This window comes from Globicephala melas, chromosome 8 (genome assembly GCF_963455315.2).
Source record: "Globicephala melas chromosome 8, mGloMel1.2, whole genome shotgun sequence".
Lineage (NCBI taxonomy): Eukaryota > Metazoa > Chordata > Mammalia > Artiodactyla > Delphinidae > Globicephala > Globicephala melas.
In genome coordinates this window covers 78,775,644-78,793,410 of record NC_083321.1, presented here as the reverse complement: position 1 = coordinate 78,793,410, position 17,767 = coordinate 78,775,644, and the positions used below count along the sequence as shown (strand labels likewise).

Here is a 17,767-nt window from a genome sequence, read left to right as displayed (position 1 = left end):
TGGAAATTGACAAACTGATTCTAAAATTTATATGGAAGGTCCTAAAATAGCCAAAATATACTGAAAAAGAAGAAAAACGTAAAGAACTTTAAGATTATCTGATTTAAAGACTCACTAGAAAATCACAATAATCAAGACATGTTGTTTTAACATACCAGTAGACATATAGATCAACTGAACAGACCACAGTATATGTGGTCAACAATTTTTTACAAAGGAGACAAAGTAATTCAATGGGGGAAACAATAAAGAACACTTACAACTCAATAGTAAGACAACCAATAACTGAATTTTTTTAAATGTGCAAAAGATTTGATCAGACACTTCACAAAAAGATATACAAATGACCAATAAGCATATTAAAAGTTGCTCAATATTACTAATCAGAAAAATATAAATTAAAACCATAATGAAATATCATTTTACATTCATTAGAATGGCTAATATTAATAATAAAGATGGGCAATACTAATATTTTGGGGGCTGAAATTTTAATAAATCTCAGTAGCAGGATAATTCACATGAGCACTAAAATTGTCTAAATATAAAATTAAAGCTAGTGATCTAAAAAGACAAAAAAAATCTTTAACATCCATTAAGTACTAGACAAAAACTAGATGTCATCACCAACTAGAAAACAATTAGATACTGAAGAAAGGAAGTAGGGATAAGACATTTCACTACAAATTCATGCCATCCATTCTCACTGAGCATTATCTGATGCTGAGCATTATGGTAGGTCTGATGAAGAGTGGAAAAGTGTGGGAAAATGTGATAGGATAAAGCTTCATCAGACCTGCCATAAAAACACTCAAGATTAACAGCTTCTTTGGGCCTTCATTTCCTTATGAAGGCTCCCATGGCATGTAAAACAAATAAATTTGTATGCTTTTCTATTGTTAACTGTATTTTCTCATAAAGCCCCAGCTGAGAATCTAGAAGAGAAAAGATTTTTTTCCTCCCCTACAGTATGATACATTCAATTGATTCTATACAACACATTACTTGAACTCTGGATAAAAATATTCTTTTCTCAAAGGTCATAAAATATGCTAATACCCAATTTTAATCCTCAATTTAGAATTTTTATTATTTCAATTTATCTCCACACTAACTTATTATTTATAACTTGTTAAAAAAAATAGTGGTTGCCCTACGGTTTATACCCTACATCTTTAATTAATCAGTCAGCCTTCAAATATTATTATAATGTGCCACATGTTCAATAAGGACCTTAAACTGTATACTCCAAATTCCTTCCTCCTAATTTTTGTGCTATTGTTGTTCATTTTATTTTTACATACACTATAAATACACAAGAGATTGCAGCTATTTTTTGCTTTAGGCAGTTAGTTATCTTTCAAAGAAATTAAAATAAAAATTTAGTTTAACTCACTTTATTTCATTTCCAGAGCTCTTCATTTGTTAGTGTAGATTCAATATTGTCTGGTAACACAGCTCTTATGCCTAAAAAACTTCTTTTAACAATCTTGTAGAGTAAATCTGCTGGCAATAAATTCTGGTTTTATTTGTCTAAGAAAGACTTTATTTCTTCATTTTTGAAAGATATTTTGCTAGGCATGGAATTCAGGGTTGAAAGTTTTTTCATTCAGCACTTTAAAGTTACCATTCCATTGTCTTCCGAGTTGAATGGCTTCTGAGGAGAAGGCAGCTCTAATCCTTATCTTTTTTCCTTTGTATGTAGTATGTCTTTTCTCCCCCTCTGGCTGCCTTCAGTGTTTTAGTCTTTTGTTTTCAACAGTTTAAATATTTTATGCCTAGGTGGGTTTGTTTTTTCTTGGTGTGAGTGGGATGGGGATTTATCCAGCATGGTGTTCTTTGAACTTCATGGATTTGTGGATCTCAAGTACATAATTGTTACACTGTTTGATATTGTTCCACAATATTGGATGCTTTGTTCTATTTTTTTTTTTTTTCCACTCTTTTCTTCTCCTCTGTTTCAGTCTGGGGAACTTCTATTGATTTATCTTCAGTTTCAGTGATTCTCTCCTTGGCTGTTTCAAGTCTACTGATTAGCTTGTCAAAGATATTCTTCATCTCTGTTACTACACACTTTATCTCTAGCACTGTTATTCATTTTTATAGTTTCTATATCACAGCTGAAAGTAACCATCTGATCTTGCATATTGTTTACCTTTTCCACCAGAATCTTTAACATAAAAATCATAATTATTTTAAATTGCCTGTTAGCTCCAACATCTGTGTCATATCTAAGTCTAGTTCTATTATTTTGTCTCTCAAGAGACAAAACTTTTAAGAGAATGTGTTATCTTTTCTTGCCCTTTCATATGCACTATAGTGTTTTGTTAAGAGCTGACCATCTTGTGTGAATGGTAGAGACTAAGGTAGTGTTAATGCTTGGAAATGGGCATTTCTTTCCTTCTGTTAGGCCTTTAGTGTGGGGTCTGTGTTAATTAAGTCAGGGTTTGGGCTAGATTTGAGGGTAGTTGTTGCTAGAGTTACCCTTAGTACATCACAGGTTTCAAATTCTTCTGCAGATACCTTTTATTTAGGTTGGGCCTGGTTTGACAGTGGGTTTTATCCATGTCTCCTCCACCCTCATGTTTAGGTCTTCTCTTTTTTCTGCACCTCAAAGGGTCTATCTCTTGTGACTCTTAGCAATAAGTAATAGTACAGTAATTACTAAAAGTAATACGTATAAGTAAACGTGCTACTTATTTTTTTCCAACATTTTATTTTGAAAATTTTCAAATATACAGAAAACTTGAAAAAATTATACAGTGAAGACCCATATACTCAACACTTAGATTTTACAATTAACATTTTACCATATTTGCTTGTTACTTATTACTCAGTGTTTGCTAGCCTACTCTGGTGCTCTAATTAAGACTCAGTTTTAGGTAGACGCTGTATCCCTGGGTCTTAGAGAAGTGGGCTTCTCAGCGTCCCTTCCCCTGCCCCAGCTGTAGTTCTGGGCCTGCCAAAGATTCCTGCCCCTTCCCACAGGTACAGTGGATTTCTTCTGTTTGCTAATATGTCTCAGAGATGATCTGTCTGCACTTGATTATAACCCTTCTAGCAGTGTAATCACTGCTACTTATTACTTGATGGTGGAGAAGAAGAGATGGCAACATTCTTGTTGTTCTGATTAGGCTTCAGTCTTAGGTAGATACTGCACCCACGGGTCTCAAGATTGTGGCCTTCTCATTGCTTCTGCTCCTCCAAACTGTGTAATTCAGGCATAGATTCCTTCCCCTAACAGAGGAGTAGAGAGTTTTTTTTTTTTTTCTATTACCTTCTCCTAGCTGTATCAAGTTTTCTTCAGTACCCTAAGGGCAACAGTGGTTTTTATCCTTGTTGTTTTGTTTCTTTGTCTCTCCCCACAGATTAAGGCTTTTGCTCCATAAAGCAGATAGGGACAGAGTTTCATGCCTCTCCTCCTCCCAAACTGACATGATTCCTTTCCCTCAGGCCACCACCACAAAGGAAGTTTTCTAAGTACTCTCACCAGTTGGGGGTCCATGGGGAAAAAGGCTTTAAGAGGGTGAGAACTCACCCTATATCTGTGATCTTCATTTTCTAGCAGCCTGAACTTGGCCTTGACCAATTCATTAGGCTTAATTCCTACCAGTGCCTGGCTGCATCTGCTCCAGGTGGACAAACGCTTGTGTCTTGTAACCACCTGCAGGCACCTGTCTCTCCTTAGATTTCAGTTAGTTGTTCCGCTAATTCATCTCTCTGATAGGTTCAAGAAAAGTCATGTACTTGGTTTGGCTTCTTCTGTTGTTTTAAGAGTAGAAACAATGCTCTTTTCATCTCTCTCTATCCCTGAGGTTAACTTATTATTGATCCTTCTTTCACTCCAAGTATGGCCACAATCAAGAATAGATTTTTCATATTCCCATTTATCTAATCCAATGAAAAGAGCACCTTTTTGGTCTCAGCATCTGAATATTAATCCAGGGAAGAAATCTGAGTGACTTTGCTGGTGCACTTTCACCAAGGAGATAAGAGTACTGTTTTCTGCTCAGTTTTGGTTCAAGTGGAGAAGGGATGTGAAAGAGATGAAGGAGAATGCCATTGTCATTAACAGTTCCATTAGAACCAAACAGAAAACTGAGACCTACTATTTCTTGAGTGCTATTTTAATTATTTCATATATCTGGGCAGACAAAAATCAATATATGTCCCCTACAGAAGATATTGCCTCATCTTGGTAAACAAGGACACAAACTAATGATAACAGTTTTGGACTTAATTGATTAAAGAACATGATTTTAAATATTAAACTTAATTATGTTTAGCTTTCATTTTCTCAAACAAAAAACTTTTGTTTAACAAAACAAGCTGTAGGAACTGGAACTTTTTTTTTTACTATAAAAAGTAAAATTTCTAACTGAAATAAATCTGAAATTGTAAGAGAGGTATAATTTCTGCTTTAAAGATTTCTTTAGTGGAGTCTCATTTAGCTTAATTTTAAAGTGCTCTCATATACTCAAACTGGCTTAATTGCACAAATTTTGTGCAAACATTTAAAAATATCATCTTTGTTTTTTTAAAATTTATTTGTTTATTTTTGGCTGTGTTGGGTCTTCATTGCTGTGCGTGGGCTTTCTATGGTTGCGGTGAGCAGTGGCTACTCTTCGTTGTGGTGTGTGGGCTTCTCACTGCAGTGGCTTCTCTTGTTGCGGAGCACAGGCTTTAGGCACACAGGCTCAATAGTTGTGGCGTGTGGGCTTAGTTGTTCTGCAGCATGTGGGATCTTCCCGGACAGGGGCTCGAACCCATGTCCCCTGCATTGGTAGGTGGATTCTTAACCACTGCACCACGAGGGAAGCCCCCTAAAAAAATATTCTAATTCATTCAAAAATTTTCTTCAGAAATTAAAAGTGAAAAGTGCATACATTCATTGAGATACAAATTCTCAGGATAGGTACTTAAATAACTATAATATATGCTTCTATTTTATCCTTTATATTGCAGGGGGACTTTTTCATAATCTTTTCCCCCCACTAGACTGAGTTCCTTCAGAACAAGGACTATTTTTATTCATCTCTACATTGCCAAAACCTATTTTATGTCCAAGGTACACTGGAGGCAATTAATGTTGGATAGTTGAGCATATATTAAAGTAAAAAATATCAGAGGATCAATACAAACACTTCATGAAGAAGGTGAACTTTGGACAGGGTATTGAACAAAATATTTAAACAAGCAAAAAGTGGTGGCAAGGGCAGTTCCAACAGAAATGAGGTAAACAAAGGAACTTGGAAATGCATTTACCCAAAAAGCTAATAGAAATATTTTAAAGCATTTTGTTTACAAATCAACTGAAACAATATTTATGGTTGCTTTCAATGTAAAATACATCTTTAAAGTCATAGCAATACTCAGTGGAAAGTATTAGGGTACAATCAGCAAACAGGTGTTCTCTACCCTGAAGTAACTCACAATCCTGTAACAGAATACAGGAAAAAAACATACTCCAGTCTCTTCCAACATTAATGTCTCCCTGAATCTTGTATTCACATTAAATTACCACATTTTTGCCTTTTCTTTTTAAGTTTTTTGGCTGAGACATAGGTTTTGGTCAGTGCTGAAGTTCTAAATTAATCACCTCTATTCATTTGCACCACTTTTTCACCCACTGCCCCACCCCCTGCCTCCCCAAACACTGAAATTTTATTTCCACCCTCCAACCTTCTACAGGAAGAGGCTCTAGAAAGTCTTGGAAACCTGGTCAAGGTCCATGACATTCTCAACTCTGATCAACATTTAGCACTTAGAACTCCTCCACTCCACTTAAAACCATTGCCATACACTCCCATCACCTTGGAACTTGCCTTTAAAATTCTTCTGATTGTCTTATTTTCTGACTGCAGTTTACTCTTGCTAACATCTTTCCAGCTCTAAACATATGTTAAATGTAGGTATTTCCCAGAGTTCTACCTTCAGGCACTCTTTCTTCCTGCTCTATCAATGTTCCCTAATAATCTCTCATTCCCATGGCTTCAACTCTAACAGATGTGTTGCTGTTTGTCAACCTCTTTTTAAATTAAATGTATGCCTGAATTCTCTCCTGTGTTTATCTAGTCAAAATTCCTACTAGACATTTTCAACTAGATATTACATGGACACCTCAAATAAATATTATTATTATTACAAATAATAAATATTATTCATTTACCCATCGAATTAACACATCAAGTTGATATCTTCCCCTCCCCATCATCAAAAATAAAACCCAAAGCTTCTTCCTTTTGACATTCACATTTTGACTAATGCAACAGCACCCATACAACATTTATGAGATGGTGGAAGAGTTGAAGGAAAAAGGGATAGTGTAATAGCTGATGTGGATGAAACACATTATTGTGTATATATTGCAACAGATTAAAAAAAAAATTGGGAGCGACTGACAGCATCATGGCAGTGTGAGTCATTCCTTTTTTCTCTCCTTTTTGATTTACAACTAATTGGACATCCCTAACTGAAAAAAGCACCTATATACATCATACCAGGACACCTGAGAGATCTACACATATGTGCACCTGAAAGTGGGTGGACGCAGCAGAATGAGGGTAGTGGCTGTGGAGCTGGAGGTGGCAGAGGCATGTCCAGCAGCGGGACAGTACAACCTTTCTGGCAGAGGAGGTGGAGAGTGAAGTCAGTGATTGGGGGTGTGCCTAGCCACACATTCTGCAGGAGGAGGGACTCACTGCTCTCTCTGAGGAGGGAGTGCAGTGACAGGGGGCAGAGAAGGAAAAGGGAGGTAGGCAGACAAAGAGATCTGAAGGAAAGCCTTTCCTGCTGTCTGCCCCTGGATTCTGGCCCTAGGACTTCTAAGACCCTCCAACGTGAAGATCCCCCTCCTGGGCCACGGGCACACCCAATGCCCCTAGTGCTAAGCACACACCACCCCCAACTCTGTTGCCACACTTTAAAAATTTTTTTGGCCAGGTTTTTGGTTTTTTTACACGTTCCTGTTTCCCCACCTTAGCAGCAGCGAGTCATCTCCAATAAGAAAAAACAAAAACTTGTGCTATAGCGCCACCTTCTGGAAAACAAAAAAGGCTCCTAATTATCAACCTACTGAGCTGTTAGAACCAAAGTAAACAAAGTCTTGCCTAAATGAGAAAGATGCTCACTACTTCAAATGTGATGGCAGAGGCACTTTTCATCAAACACTTTGAAAAATCACAGTAACACACTATCACAAAAAGACTGGCAATTTTCCAGCAACCAATCCCAAAGAAACGGAAGATTGCAATATAACAGATAAGGAATTAAAAATAGCTGTTATAAGGTAAAATAGATAGCTAGTAGATAGTGGGAAGCAGCCGCACAGCACAGGGAGGTCAGCTCAGTGCTTTGTGACCACCTAGAGGGGTGGGATAGGGAGGGTGGGAGGGAGGTAGACGCAAGAGGGAAGAGATATGGGGACATATGTATATGTATAACTGATTCACTTTGTTATAAAGCAGAAACTAACACACCATTGTAAAGCAATTATACTCCAATAAAGATGTTAAAAAAATAGCTGTTATGAAGAAATTCAGTGAGCTACAGGAAAACCTAAAATGGCAATACAATGACTTTAGGAATAAAATTAATAAACAGAAGGAGTACTTTACCAAAGAGACTGAAATTCTAAAAAAGAACCAAACAATATTATGCCAGCACAAAAACGGACATGTTTTTTTGTCTGTTTGTGCCACCAATGGAACAGAATAGAAAGCCCAGAATTAAATTCCACTATATACAGTCAACTAATATTTGACAAGGGAGCCAAGAATACCCAATGGGGAAAGAATAGCTCTTCAATAAATGGTGCCAGAAAAACTGGAGAAATACATGCAGAACAATGAAATTATGCCCCCATCTCATGTCACTCACAAAAATTAACTCAAAATGGATCAAAGACTTAAACATGAGACCTGATACCATAAAACTCCTAGAGGAAAACACAGGGAAGAAGCAATGCCTTGGCAATGATTTTTTGAATATGACACCAAAAGGATAAACAACAAAAGCAAAAATTAACAAATGTGACTACATCAAACTCAAAAGTTTCTGCACAGCAAAACAAACAATTAACAAAATGAAAAGAAAACTTACAGAAGAGGAGAAAATTTTTGAAAATCATATATCAGATAAGGGATTTTTTTTTAAGTTTTGAATTTTATTTATTTTTTTATACAGCAGGTTCTTATTACTTATCCATTTTAGACATATTAACGTGTACATGTCAATTCCAATCTCCCAATTCATCACATCCCCCCACCCACCCCCCGCCACTTACCCCCCTTGGTGTCCATACGTTTGTTCTCTACATCTCTGTCTCAATTTCTGCTCTGCAAACCGGTTCATCTGTACCATTTTTCTAGGTTCCACATATATGCATTAATATACGAAATTCATTTTTCTCGTTCTGACTTACTTCACTCTGTATGACAGTCTCTAGATCCATCCACGTCTCTAGAAATTACCCAATTTCATTCCTTTTTATGGCTGAATAATATTCCGCTTTATATATGTACCACATCTTCTTAATCCATTCATCTGTCAATGGGCATTTAGGTTGCTTCCATGTCTTGCCTATTGTAAATAGTGCTTCAGTGAACACTGGGGTGCATGTGTCTTTCTGAATTATGGTTTTGTCTGGGTATATGCCCAGTAGTGGGATTGCTGGGTCATATGGTAATTTTATTTTTAGTTTTATAAGGAACCTCCATACTGTTCTCCAGAGTGGCTCTATCAATTTACATTCCCACCAACAGTGCAAGATGGTTCCCTTTTTTCCACACCCTTTCCAGCATTTGTTGTTTGTAGATTTTCTGAATATGTGCATTCTAACTGGTGTGAGATAATACCTCATTGTAGTTTTGATTTGCGTTTCTCTAATAATAAATAAAGCTGATGTTGAGCAGCTTTTCAAGTGCTTCTTGGCCATCTGTATGTCTTCTTTGGAGAAATGTCTATCTAATTAGATCTTCTGCCCATGTTTGGATTGGGCTGTTTGTTTTTTTAATATTGAGCTGCATGAGCTGTTTATATATTTTGGAGATTAATCCTCTGTATTTTGACTCATTTGCAAATATTTTCTCCCTTTCTGAAGATTGTCTTTTAATCTTGTTTGTAGTTTCCTTTGCTGTGCAAAAGCTTTTAAGTTTCATTAGGTTCCTTTGTTTATTTTTGTTTTTATTTCCATTACCCTAGGAGTTGGATCAAAAAAAATCTTGCTGTGATTTATGTCAAAGAGTGTTCTTCCTATGTTTTCCTCTAAGAGTTTTATCGTGTCCAGTCTTACATTTAGGTCTCTAAATCATTTTGAGTTTATGTTTGTGTATGGTGTTAGGGAGTGTTCTAATTTCATTCTTTTACATGTAGCTGTCCAGTTTTCCCAGAACTATTTATAGAAGAGTCTGTCTTTTCTCCATTGTATATTCTTGCCTCCTTTGTCATAGATTAGTTGACCATAGGTGTGTGGGTTTATCTCTGGGCTTTCTATCCTCTTCCACTGATCTATATTTCTGTTTTTGTGCCAGTACCATATTTTCTTGATTACTGTAGCTTTGTAGTATAGTCTGAAGTCACGAGTCTGATTCCTCCAGCTCCATTTTTTTCCCTCAAGACCACTTTGGCTATTTGGGGTCTTTTCTGTCTCCATACAAATTTTAAGATTTTTTGTTCTAGTTCTGTAAAAAATGCCATTGGTAATTTGATAGGGACTGCATTGAATCGGTAGATTGCTTTGGGTAGTATAGTCACTTTCACAATATTGATTATTACAATCCAAGAATGTGGTATATCTCTCCATCTGTTTGTATCATCTTTGATTTCTTTCATCAGTGTCTTATAGTTTTCTGCATACAGGTCTTTTGTCTCCTTAGGTAGGTTTATTCCTAGGTATTTTATTCTTTTTGTTGCACTGGTAAATGGGAGTGTTTCCTTAATTTCTCTTTCAGATTTTTCATCGTTAGTGTATAGGAATGCAAGAGATTTCTGTGCATTAATTTTTTATCCTGCTACTTTACCAAATTCATTGATTAGCTGTAGTAGTTTTCTGGTAGTATATTTAGGATTCTCTATGTATAGTATCATGGCATCCTCAAACAGTGACAGGCTTACTTCTTCTTTTCTGATTTGGATTTCTTTTATTTCTTTTTCTTCTCTGATTGCTGTGGCTAAAACTTCCAAAACAGTGTTGAATAATAGTGGTGAGAGTGGGCAACCTTGTCTTATTCCTGATCTTAGTGGAAATGGTTTGTTTTTAACCATTGAGAACGATGTTGGCTGTGGGTTTGTCGTATATGGCCTTTATAATGTTGAGGTAGGTTCCCTCTCTGCCCACTTTCTGTAGAGTTTTTATCACAAATGGGCGAATTTTGTCAAAAGATTTTTCTGCATCTATTGAGATGATCATATGGTTTTTATTCTTCAATTTGTTAATATGGTGTATCACACTGATTGACTTGTGTATTCTGAAGAATCCTTGTATCCCTGGGATAAATCCCACGTGATCATGCTGTATGATCCTTTTAATGTGTTGCTGGATTCTGTTTGCTAGTATTTTGCTGAGGATTTTTGCATCTATATTCATGAGTGATATTGTTCTGTAACTGTCTTTTTTTGTAGTATCTTTGTCTGGTTTTGGTATCAGGGTGATGTTCACCTCATAGAATGAGTATGGGAGTGTTCCTTCCTCTGTAATATTTTGGAAGAGTTTGAGAAGGATGGGTGTTAGCTCTTCTCTAAATGTTTGATAGAATTCACCTGTGAAGCCACCTGGTGCCGGACTTTTATTTGTGGTAAGATTTTCAATCACAGTTTCAATTTCATTACTTGTGATTGGTCTGTTCATATTTTCTATTTTCCCCTGGTTCAGTCTTGGAATGTTATACCTTTCTAAGCATTTGTCCATTTCCTCCATGTTGTCCATTTTTGGGGCGTAGAGTTGCTTGTATTAGTTTCTTAGGATGCTTTGTATTTCTTTGGTGTCTCTTGTAACTTCTCCTTTTTCATTTCTAATTTTATTGATTTGGGTGTTCTCCCTCTTTTTCTTGACGAGTCTGGCTAATGGTATATCAATTTTATTTATCTTCTCAAAGAACCAGTTTTTAGTTTTATTGATTTTTTTGCTATTGTTTTCTTTGTTTCCATTTCATTTATTTCTGCTGTGATCTCTATGACTTCCTTCCTTCTACTAACTTTGGGTTTTGTTTGTCCTTCTTTCTCTAGTTCCTTTAGGTGTAACATTAGATTGTTTATTTGAGATGTTTGTTGTTTCTTGAGGTAGGATTGTATTGCTATAATCTTCCCTCTTAGAACTGCTTTTGCTGTATCCCATAGGTTTTGGATCATTGTGTTTTCATTGTCATTTGTCTCTAGGTATTTTTTCATTTCCTCTTTGATTTCTTCAGTGATTTCTTGGTAATTTAGTAACGTATTGTTTAGCCTCTGTGTTTTTGTGTTTTTTACGTTTTTTTCCCTGTGATTTCTAATCTCATAGTGTTGTGGTCAGAAAAGATGCTTGACATGATTTCAATTTTCTTAAATTTACTGAGGATTGATTTGTGACCCAAGATGTGATCTATCCTGGAGAATGTTCCATGTGCACTTGAGAAGAAAGTGTAATCTGCTGTTTTTGGATGGAATTTCTATAAATATCAATTGAATCTATCTGGTCTCTTGTGTCATTTAAAGCTTGTGTTTCCTTATTTATTTTCATTTTGGATGATCTGTCCATTGGTGTAAGTGAGGGGTTAATGTCCCCCACTCTTACTGTGTTACTCTTGATTTCCTCTTTTATAGCTGTTAGCAGTTGCCTTATGTATTGAGGTGCTCCTATGTTGGGTGCATATAGATTTATAATTGTTATATAATCTTGGATTGATCCCTTGATCATTATGTAATGTCCTTCCTTGTCTCTTGTAACATTCTTTATTCTAAAGTCTATTTTATCTGATATGAGTATTGCTACTCCAGCTTTCTTTTGATTTCCATTTGCAAGGAATATCTTTTTCCATCCCCTCACTTTCAGTCTGTATGTGTCCCTAGGTCTGAAGTGGGTCTCTTGTAGACAGTATATATATGGGTCTTGCTTTTGTATCCATTCAGCAAGCCTGTGTCTTTTGGTTGGAGCATTTGATCCATTCACGTTTAAGGTAATTATTGATATGCATGTTCCTATTACCATTTTCTTAATTGTACTGGGTTTGTTTTTATAGGTCCTTTTCTTCTCTTGTGTTTCCCACTTAGAGAAGTTCCTTTAGCATTTGTTGTAGAGCTGGTTTGGTGGTACTGAATTCTCTTAGCTTTTGCTTGTCTGTAAAGCTTTTGATTTCTCCATCGAATCTGAATGAGATCCTTGCCAGGTAGAGTAATGTTGGTTGTAGGTTCTTCCCTTTCATCACTTTAAATATGCCATGTCACTCCCTTCTGGCTTGTAGAGTTTCTGTTGAGAAATCAGCTGTTAACCTTATGGGAGTTTCCTTGTATGTTATTTGTCATTTTTCCCTTGCTGCTTTCAATAATTTTTCTTTGTCTTTAATTTTTGCCAATTTGATTAGTATGTGTCTTGGCATGTTTCTCCTTGGATTTATCCTGTATGGGACTCTCTTCACTTCCAGGACTTAGGTGGCTATTCCTTTCCCATGTTAGGTAAGTTTTTGACTATAATCTCTTCAAATATTTTCTCGGCTCCTTTCTATCTCCCTTCTCCTTCCATGGCCCCTATAATGCAAATGTTGTTGCATTTAATGTTGTCCCAGAGGTCTCTTAGGCTGTCTTCATTTCTTTCCATTCTTTTTTCTTTATTCTGTTCTGCAGCAGTGAATTCCACCATTCTGTCTTCCAGGTCACTTATCCGTTCTTCTGCCTCAGTTATTCTGCTATTGATTTCTTCTAGTGTATTTTTCATTTCAGTTATTGTATTGTTCATATCTGTTTGCTTTTCTTTAATTCTTCTAGGTCTTTGCTAAACATTTCTTGCATCTTCTTGATCTTTGCCTGCATACTTTTTCCGAGACCCTAGATCGTCTTTACCCTCATTATTCTGAAATCTTTATCTGGAAGTTTGCCTATCTCCACTTCACTTAGTTGTTTTTCTAGGGTTTTATCTTGTTCCTTCATCTGGTACATAGCCCTCTGCCTTTTCTTCTTATCTTTCTGTGAATGTGGTTTTTGTTCCACAGGCTGCAGGATTGTAGTTCTTCTTGCTTCTGCTGTCTGCCCTCTGGTGGATGAGGCTATCTAACCAGATAAGGGGTTAACATCCAAAATATATAAAGAGTCAGTCAACTTAATCACAAAAAATCCAATTAAAAAATGGGCAGAAGAACAAAAGAGACATTTCTCTGAAGAGTACATCAAAATGGCCAATAGATATGTGAAAAGATGCTAAACATCAGTAAACATCAGAGAAATGCAAATGCAAACCACAATGAGGTATCACCTCATACCTGTCATAATGGCTATCATCAAAAGACAAAAAATAACAAGTGTTGGCAAGGATGTCGAGAAAGGGGAACCTTCATGCACTGTTGGTGGGAGTGTGAATTGGTGCAGCCGCTACAGAAAACAGTATGGAATTTCCTCAAAAAATTAAAAATAGATCTATAATATGACCTAGAAATTCCACTTCTAGGTATACACCCAAAGGAAATGAAAACAGGATTTCAACAAGATATAAGCACTCCCATGATAATTGCTGCATTATTCCCAATAGCCAAGATATGAAAACAACCCAAGTGACTATTAATGAAGAATGGATAAAAAAGATGTAGAATATATACACTATGGAATATTATTTAGCCACGAGAAAGGAGGATATCCTTCCATTTGTGACAACATAGATGGACCTTAAGCACATTATGCTATGTGAGATAAGTGAAAGAAAGTCAAGTATTGAATCTAAAAAGTTAAACATGTAAAAAACAGAGAGTAAAATGATGGTTACCAGGGGATGGGGGTGGCGGAGATAAGAGTGATTGTGTTTAAGGGTACAAACTTAAAACAAGCAGTAATAAGCCATAAAGATCTAATGTACAGTATAATGAATATAAACAATAATACTGTACTATAAATACATAATGTGATAAATATCACTACATCAGCAAACAAACAAACAAACAAAAAGCTGACTCACAGCACTGAACATAAGTATCATTAACACTGTAGTAAACACCACTTGTGGTATCTGCCTAGTATGGATGCACTCAATTAATTTTAAAATGCCAAATCATCAAATACCTGCTTCAACATCAGTTCCACATCCCTGAACTTGTATATGATCAATAATATTTTTTTGAAATCTACTCAGTGTCATTCAGACTGCTTCATATCTGAACATTCACTTTCAAAGAAGGCCAAGCATTCTAAGTGTGGCTCCAAATGTGACTTGGAGTGAAAAGCTCTAAATATAGAAATTTTATCAGTTTATATATGTGTTTATAATTATGAAAAAGAAGTGTTGCAGTAATTGATGCACTCTGAAAGCTGTTTAAGTATAAAAACTAAAATAAAGAACTGTTAAACAGTTAAGTAAATTAACAGTAAAACAGACTGACATTTAAAATATAAATATTAAGAAAGTATGTATCACCAAAAACCTTTAAGGAAGAACATGTTACCCTCTTTTCATCTAATAAATATTTATAAAAATTTAAATACTAAGGCAAGAAAAAAATAGCAGGATTAGATTATAGTAAAATAACTTTTAGAGAATTCTTTGGTATACTAACTAGAAAAAGTAAAAAGTAAAAATAAAGCCTGGGTTGTCTCAGGACTATCTGGGAAAATGAGATTGGAGTCTGTCTTCCTACAGTACTACTTTCCTAGAAACTACAGAGGTAAGACAAATGTAAAATGTTTGTCTGCCTAGTTTGCTATGAAACCCCTGATCCCTGGGATTCCACTTAGAGTGATGAGCTTCATGTTAGCATAGCATGCAAGCCCTGTACCTATGTGACTAAAATGTAATAGAAGATTTGTGGGAAACTAAGGCTATGATTTAGCGCCATGACGGTCCTCTCAGTCTGGGCTCTTATCAATGGCAGCCATACATGGCCCAGGAGCAAAAGAAGGTACACATATAGGTGGTTGGTGGGCCTCTCCATAAGATGAAGATGCGCAGTATTCTGTATTTCTTGTCTTATATCCTTCCCAGAAGTCTCTAAGGCCGTATCTATCGTAGGTTACTCTTTTCCCTTCATTAGACATTTGATCCAAGCTGGGCTAAAGGAGATTCTTTCAGAAGCTGAATGATACTGACATTAGAAGTTTTGAAAGCCATGTTAATAACAGGACTTTCAAGACAGACTCTTGAATTTCTTTTGATAAGATTCCCACAGTAAATACTCTTCTTGAATTATATGAAATAACCTTTTATTCTTTTAATGACCTTTTAATTGTTTTAACCTCTTTTGCTTAAGAATTGTTGTAAAATTATACACAAACACATATACAACACAAACAAGTACACACAAAGGTACATATGCAATTCTTATATGTTATTGATGGGGTTATTGAAAAATAACTATCTCAGGTCAACAAAAAGCATGGAAGGAAAAGAACAGAGTGTAATCATATACGTTATAAAGCTAAGGGACACGTAGGAGCTTCATTCCTTCATGGGAGTATCTGACTTAACACTTTGCATGAGAAAGGGAAAAGGAATTAGAGTCTTCAGCTAGCATAGACAAAGAGGTTGTTAAGATCTTATTTGTTCCAGAAAACATTTATACTTATTTACACATTATGCAAATGAGCATATATTTATATACTCAAACATCTCTTTTACAAAGATGTGAGAATGAACATTAAAATTCCACAATGAACAGTTTAGTGAATAATAGCAGAGAAAAAATTTAGTGAATAATAAGAGAGAAAACATTACCAATTTTATAAATGTTGGCTAAAATAGCAAAAAGTACAAAACAGTACAGCTAAATAAGGTAAAGTAATCTAGCTAGGATGCCTGTAAATTACCAAAAGTAAACTTTTTTTTTTCAAAAGTAAACTTTTAAGAGCAATAAGAATCTTCCATACACTGATCCACAACGAACCTTATGTAACAGTTCACAATTTGGTGCACGTACTTAGCAGTACATTTATGCCTGAGGAGCAGTTGTAGCACATGGTGCAGAGGCCATGTCTTTACTCAGACAGACAATTTAAATACTGGTTCTGCCTTTTACTGGCTCTGTGATCTTGGGTAAATAACTTAACTCTCTCCATTTCAGTTTCCTCAGGTACTGAGAGGGAAAAGTAATAGATCTTACCTCATAGAGTTTATAAAGACTAAGGTTTCTGAGTATAAGGTATTTAAAACACTTTCAGGCACACAGTTAAAGGTCAATAAATGTTAGCTCTTAATTATTTGGTCTCAATAGAAGCTAGAATATACAGTGTTCATGGCTAATGTTTTTCTATATCTCAATAATTAAAAAATCCGTATTTCCCTCAATGTTTTACAACATTCAGTCATGAGTAATATCATATGAAATATTAAATATTTATCTTTTATGCAGATTATATCTCTATATCTGATATTTGTTATGAAAATATCAAATTTAGTGACATATTCAATTGCATAAATTAAATTTAAAGTACCCTTAATAAGATAAATCACAGGAGTAAAACCAATATATTCTGGATAAAATTGATAGTGTTCAGTGTTACTTTACTAATTTTAACAAATGTATTAAGATAGAACTATTTGGCTCATTTAAAATTTATTTAAGGTAAGACTGGAATCTATTGTATTAAATAAAATTAAAGAATTAAATAAAAGCATGTGGATATGTAGTATTAAATAAAATGTAATGTTTCTTTTAGGCTCAGTAGCAACATTTTTTCTAAAACATGTATCTTTTTTTAGGTTACCTGAGAACTGATCATACGCTGAGATGAACGAGCAATATTGGCAGGTAGACCAAAGAAACTAGGTTTGTCATCCTCTGGAAGTTTTTCAATGACGGCACGATAGTCCTAAACACAAATAATTAAAAAACAGTTTTTCAATAAAGATTAAACTTACAACCACCGAAATCAGAAAGAACCAGAATATTGTGAAGTATTAAATGATTAATTATTCATGTTACATTGTCTAGGTAAATCTCACTTTCAGTCTGTATAGCATTAACTCAGTAATCTAATGGAAATATTCTTTGTCACTACTTCTTCATACTTAAATTATTTGATACTATACTTTCTTATCCTATACTTCTCACATTCAGAGGGGAATTGATTAAAACAAACATAGCTGAGTAACTATGCCTACTATGTGTAGTTACTTTTCCTGTAACCTACCAAAGACTAATCTGCAGAGTGTAGCTCTGTTTATAATGAGATAAATATTCCAACAATCTTTTCTTTTAAACTTATAGAACTCCCAGAAACCTATACTCACACAGTCTGATATACAAGAACTGCTTTGTAAATTGCTTTATTATAAAGCAATTCCACAGTTAGTCTTCGCTGGTGAGGTGTGATGAAATGTATCGAAAATCCTATCATTTCATCCCAAGAATTACTGTAAGCACTGCAAAGGCTTGATTTGCCAAGCACTCATCTGAACAGTTTTCACTTCAGATTCTAGACGGGAAACTAAGTGTAGATCAAGAGGATTTATTCAGTTTGGCTGAAAGATGGGAATTGTTTTGTTTGTTTTCATGAGGAGACGAGTTATTTTAAGGCAGGTGTTGTAAATATATGCATCTAAACTGTTCTTGCTGAAGTAGGGAAAATTGTTTTTGATGAAGGAGACTCATCTTCTGCCCCT

At 35.3% G+C, this 17,767-nt stretch overlaps 1 protein-coding gene across 1 annotated transcript in view; it reads right to left on the bottom strand.

Annotated features, from left to right (window-relative positions):
* DYNC2H1 (dynein cytoplasmic 2 heavy chain 1) overlaps positions 1-17,767 on the bottom strand; it is a 370,694-nt gene that overhangs the window by 104,301 nt on the left and 248,626 nt on the right. Inside the window, exon 82 of the mRNA XM_030835708.2 lies at positions 16,870-16,974. Coding sequence (XP_030691568.2) covers positions 16,870-16,974 — 105 coding nt within the window. The remainder of the gene's footprint in view (positions 1-16,869; positions 16,975-17,767) is intronic.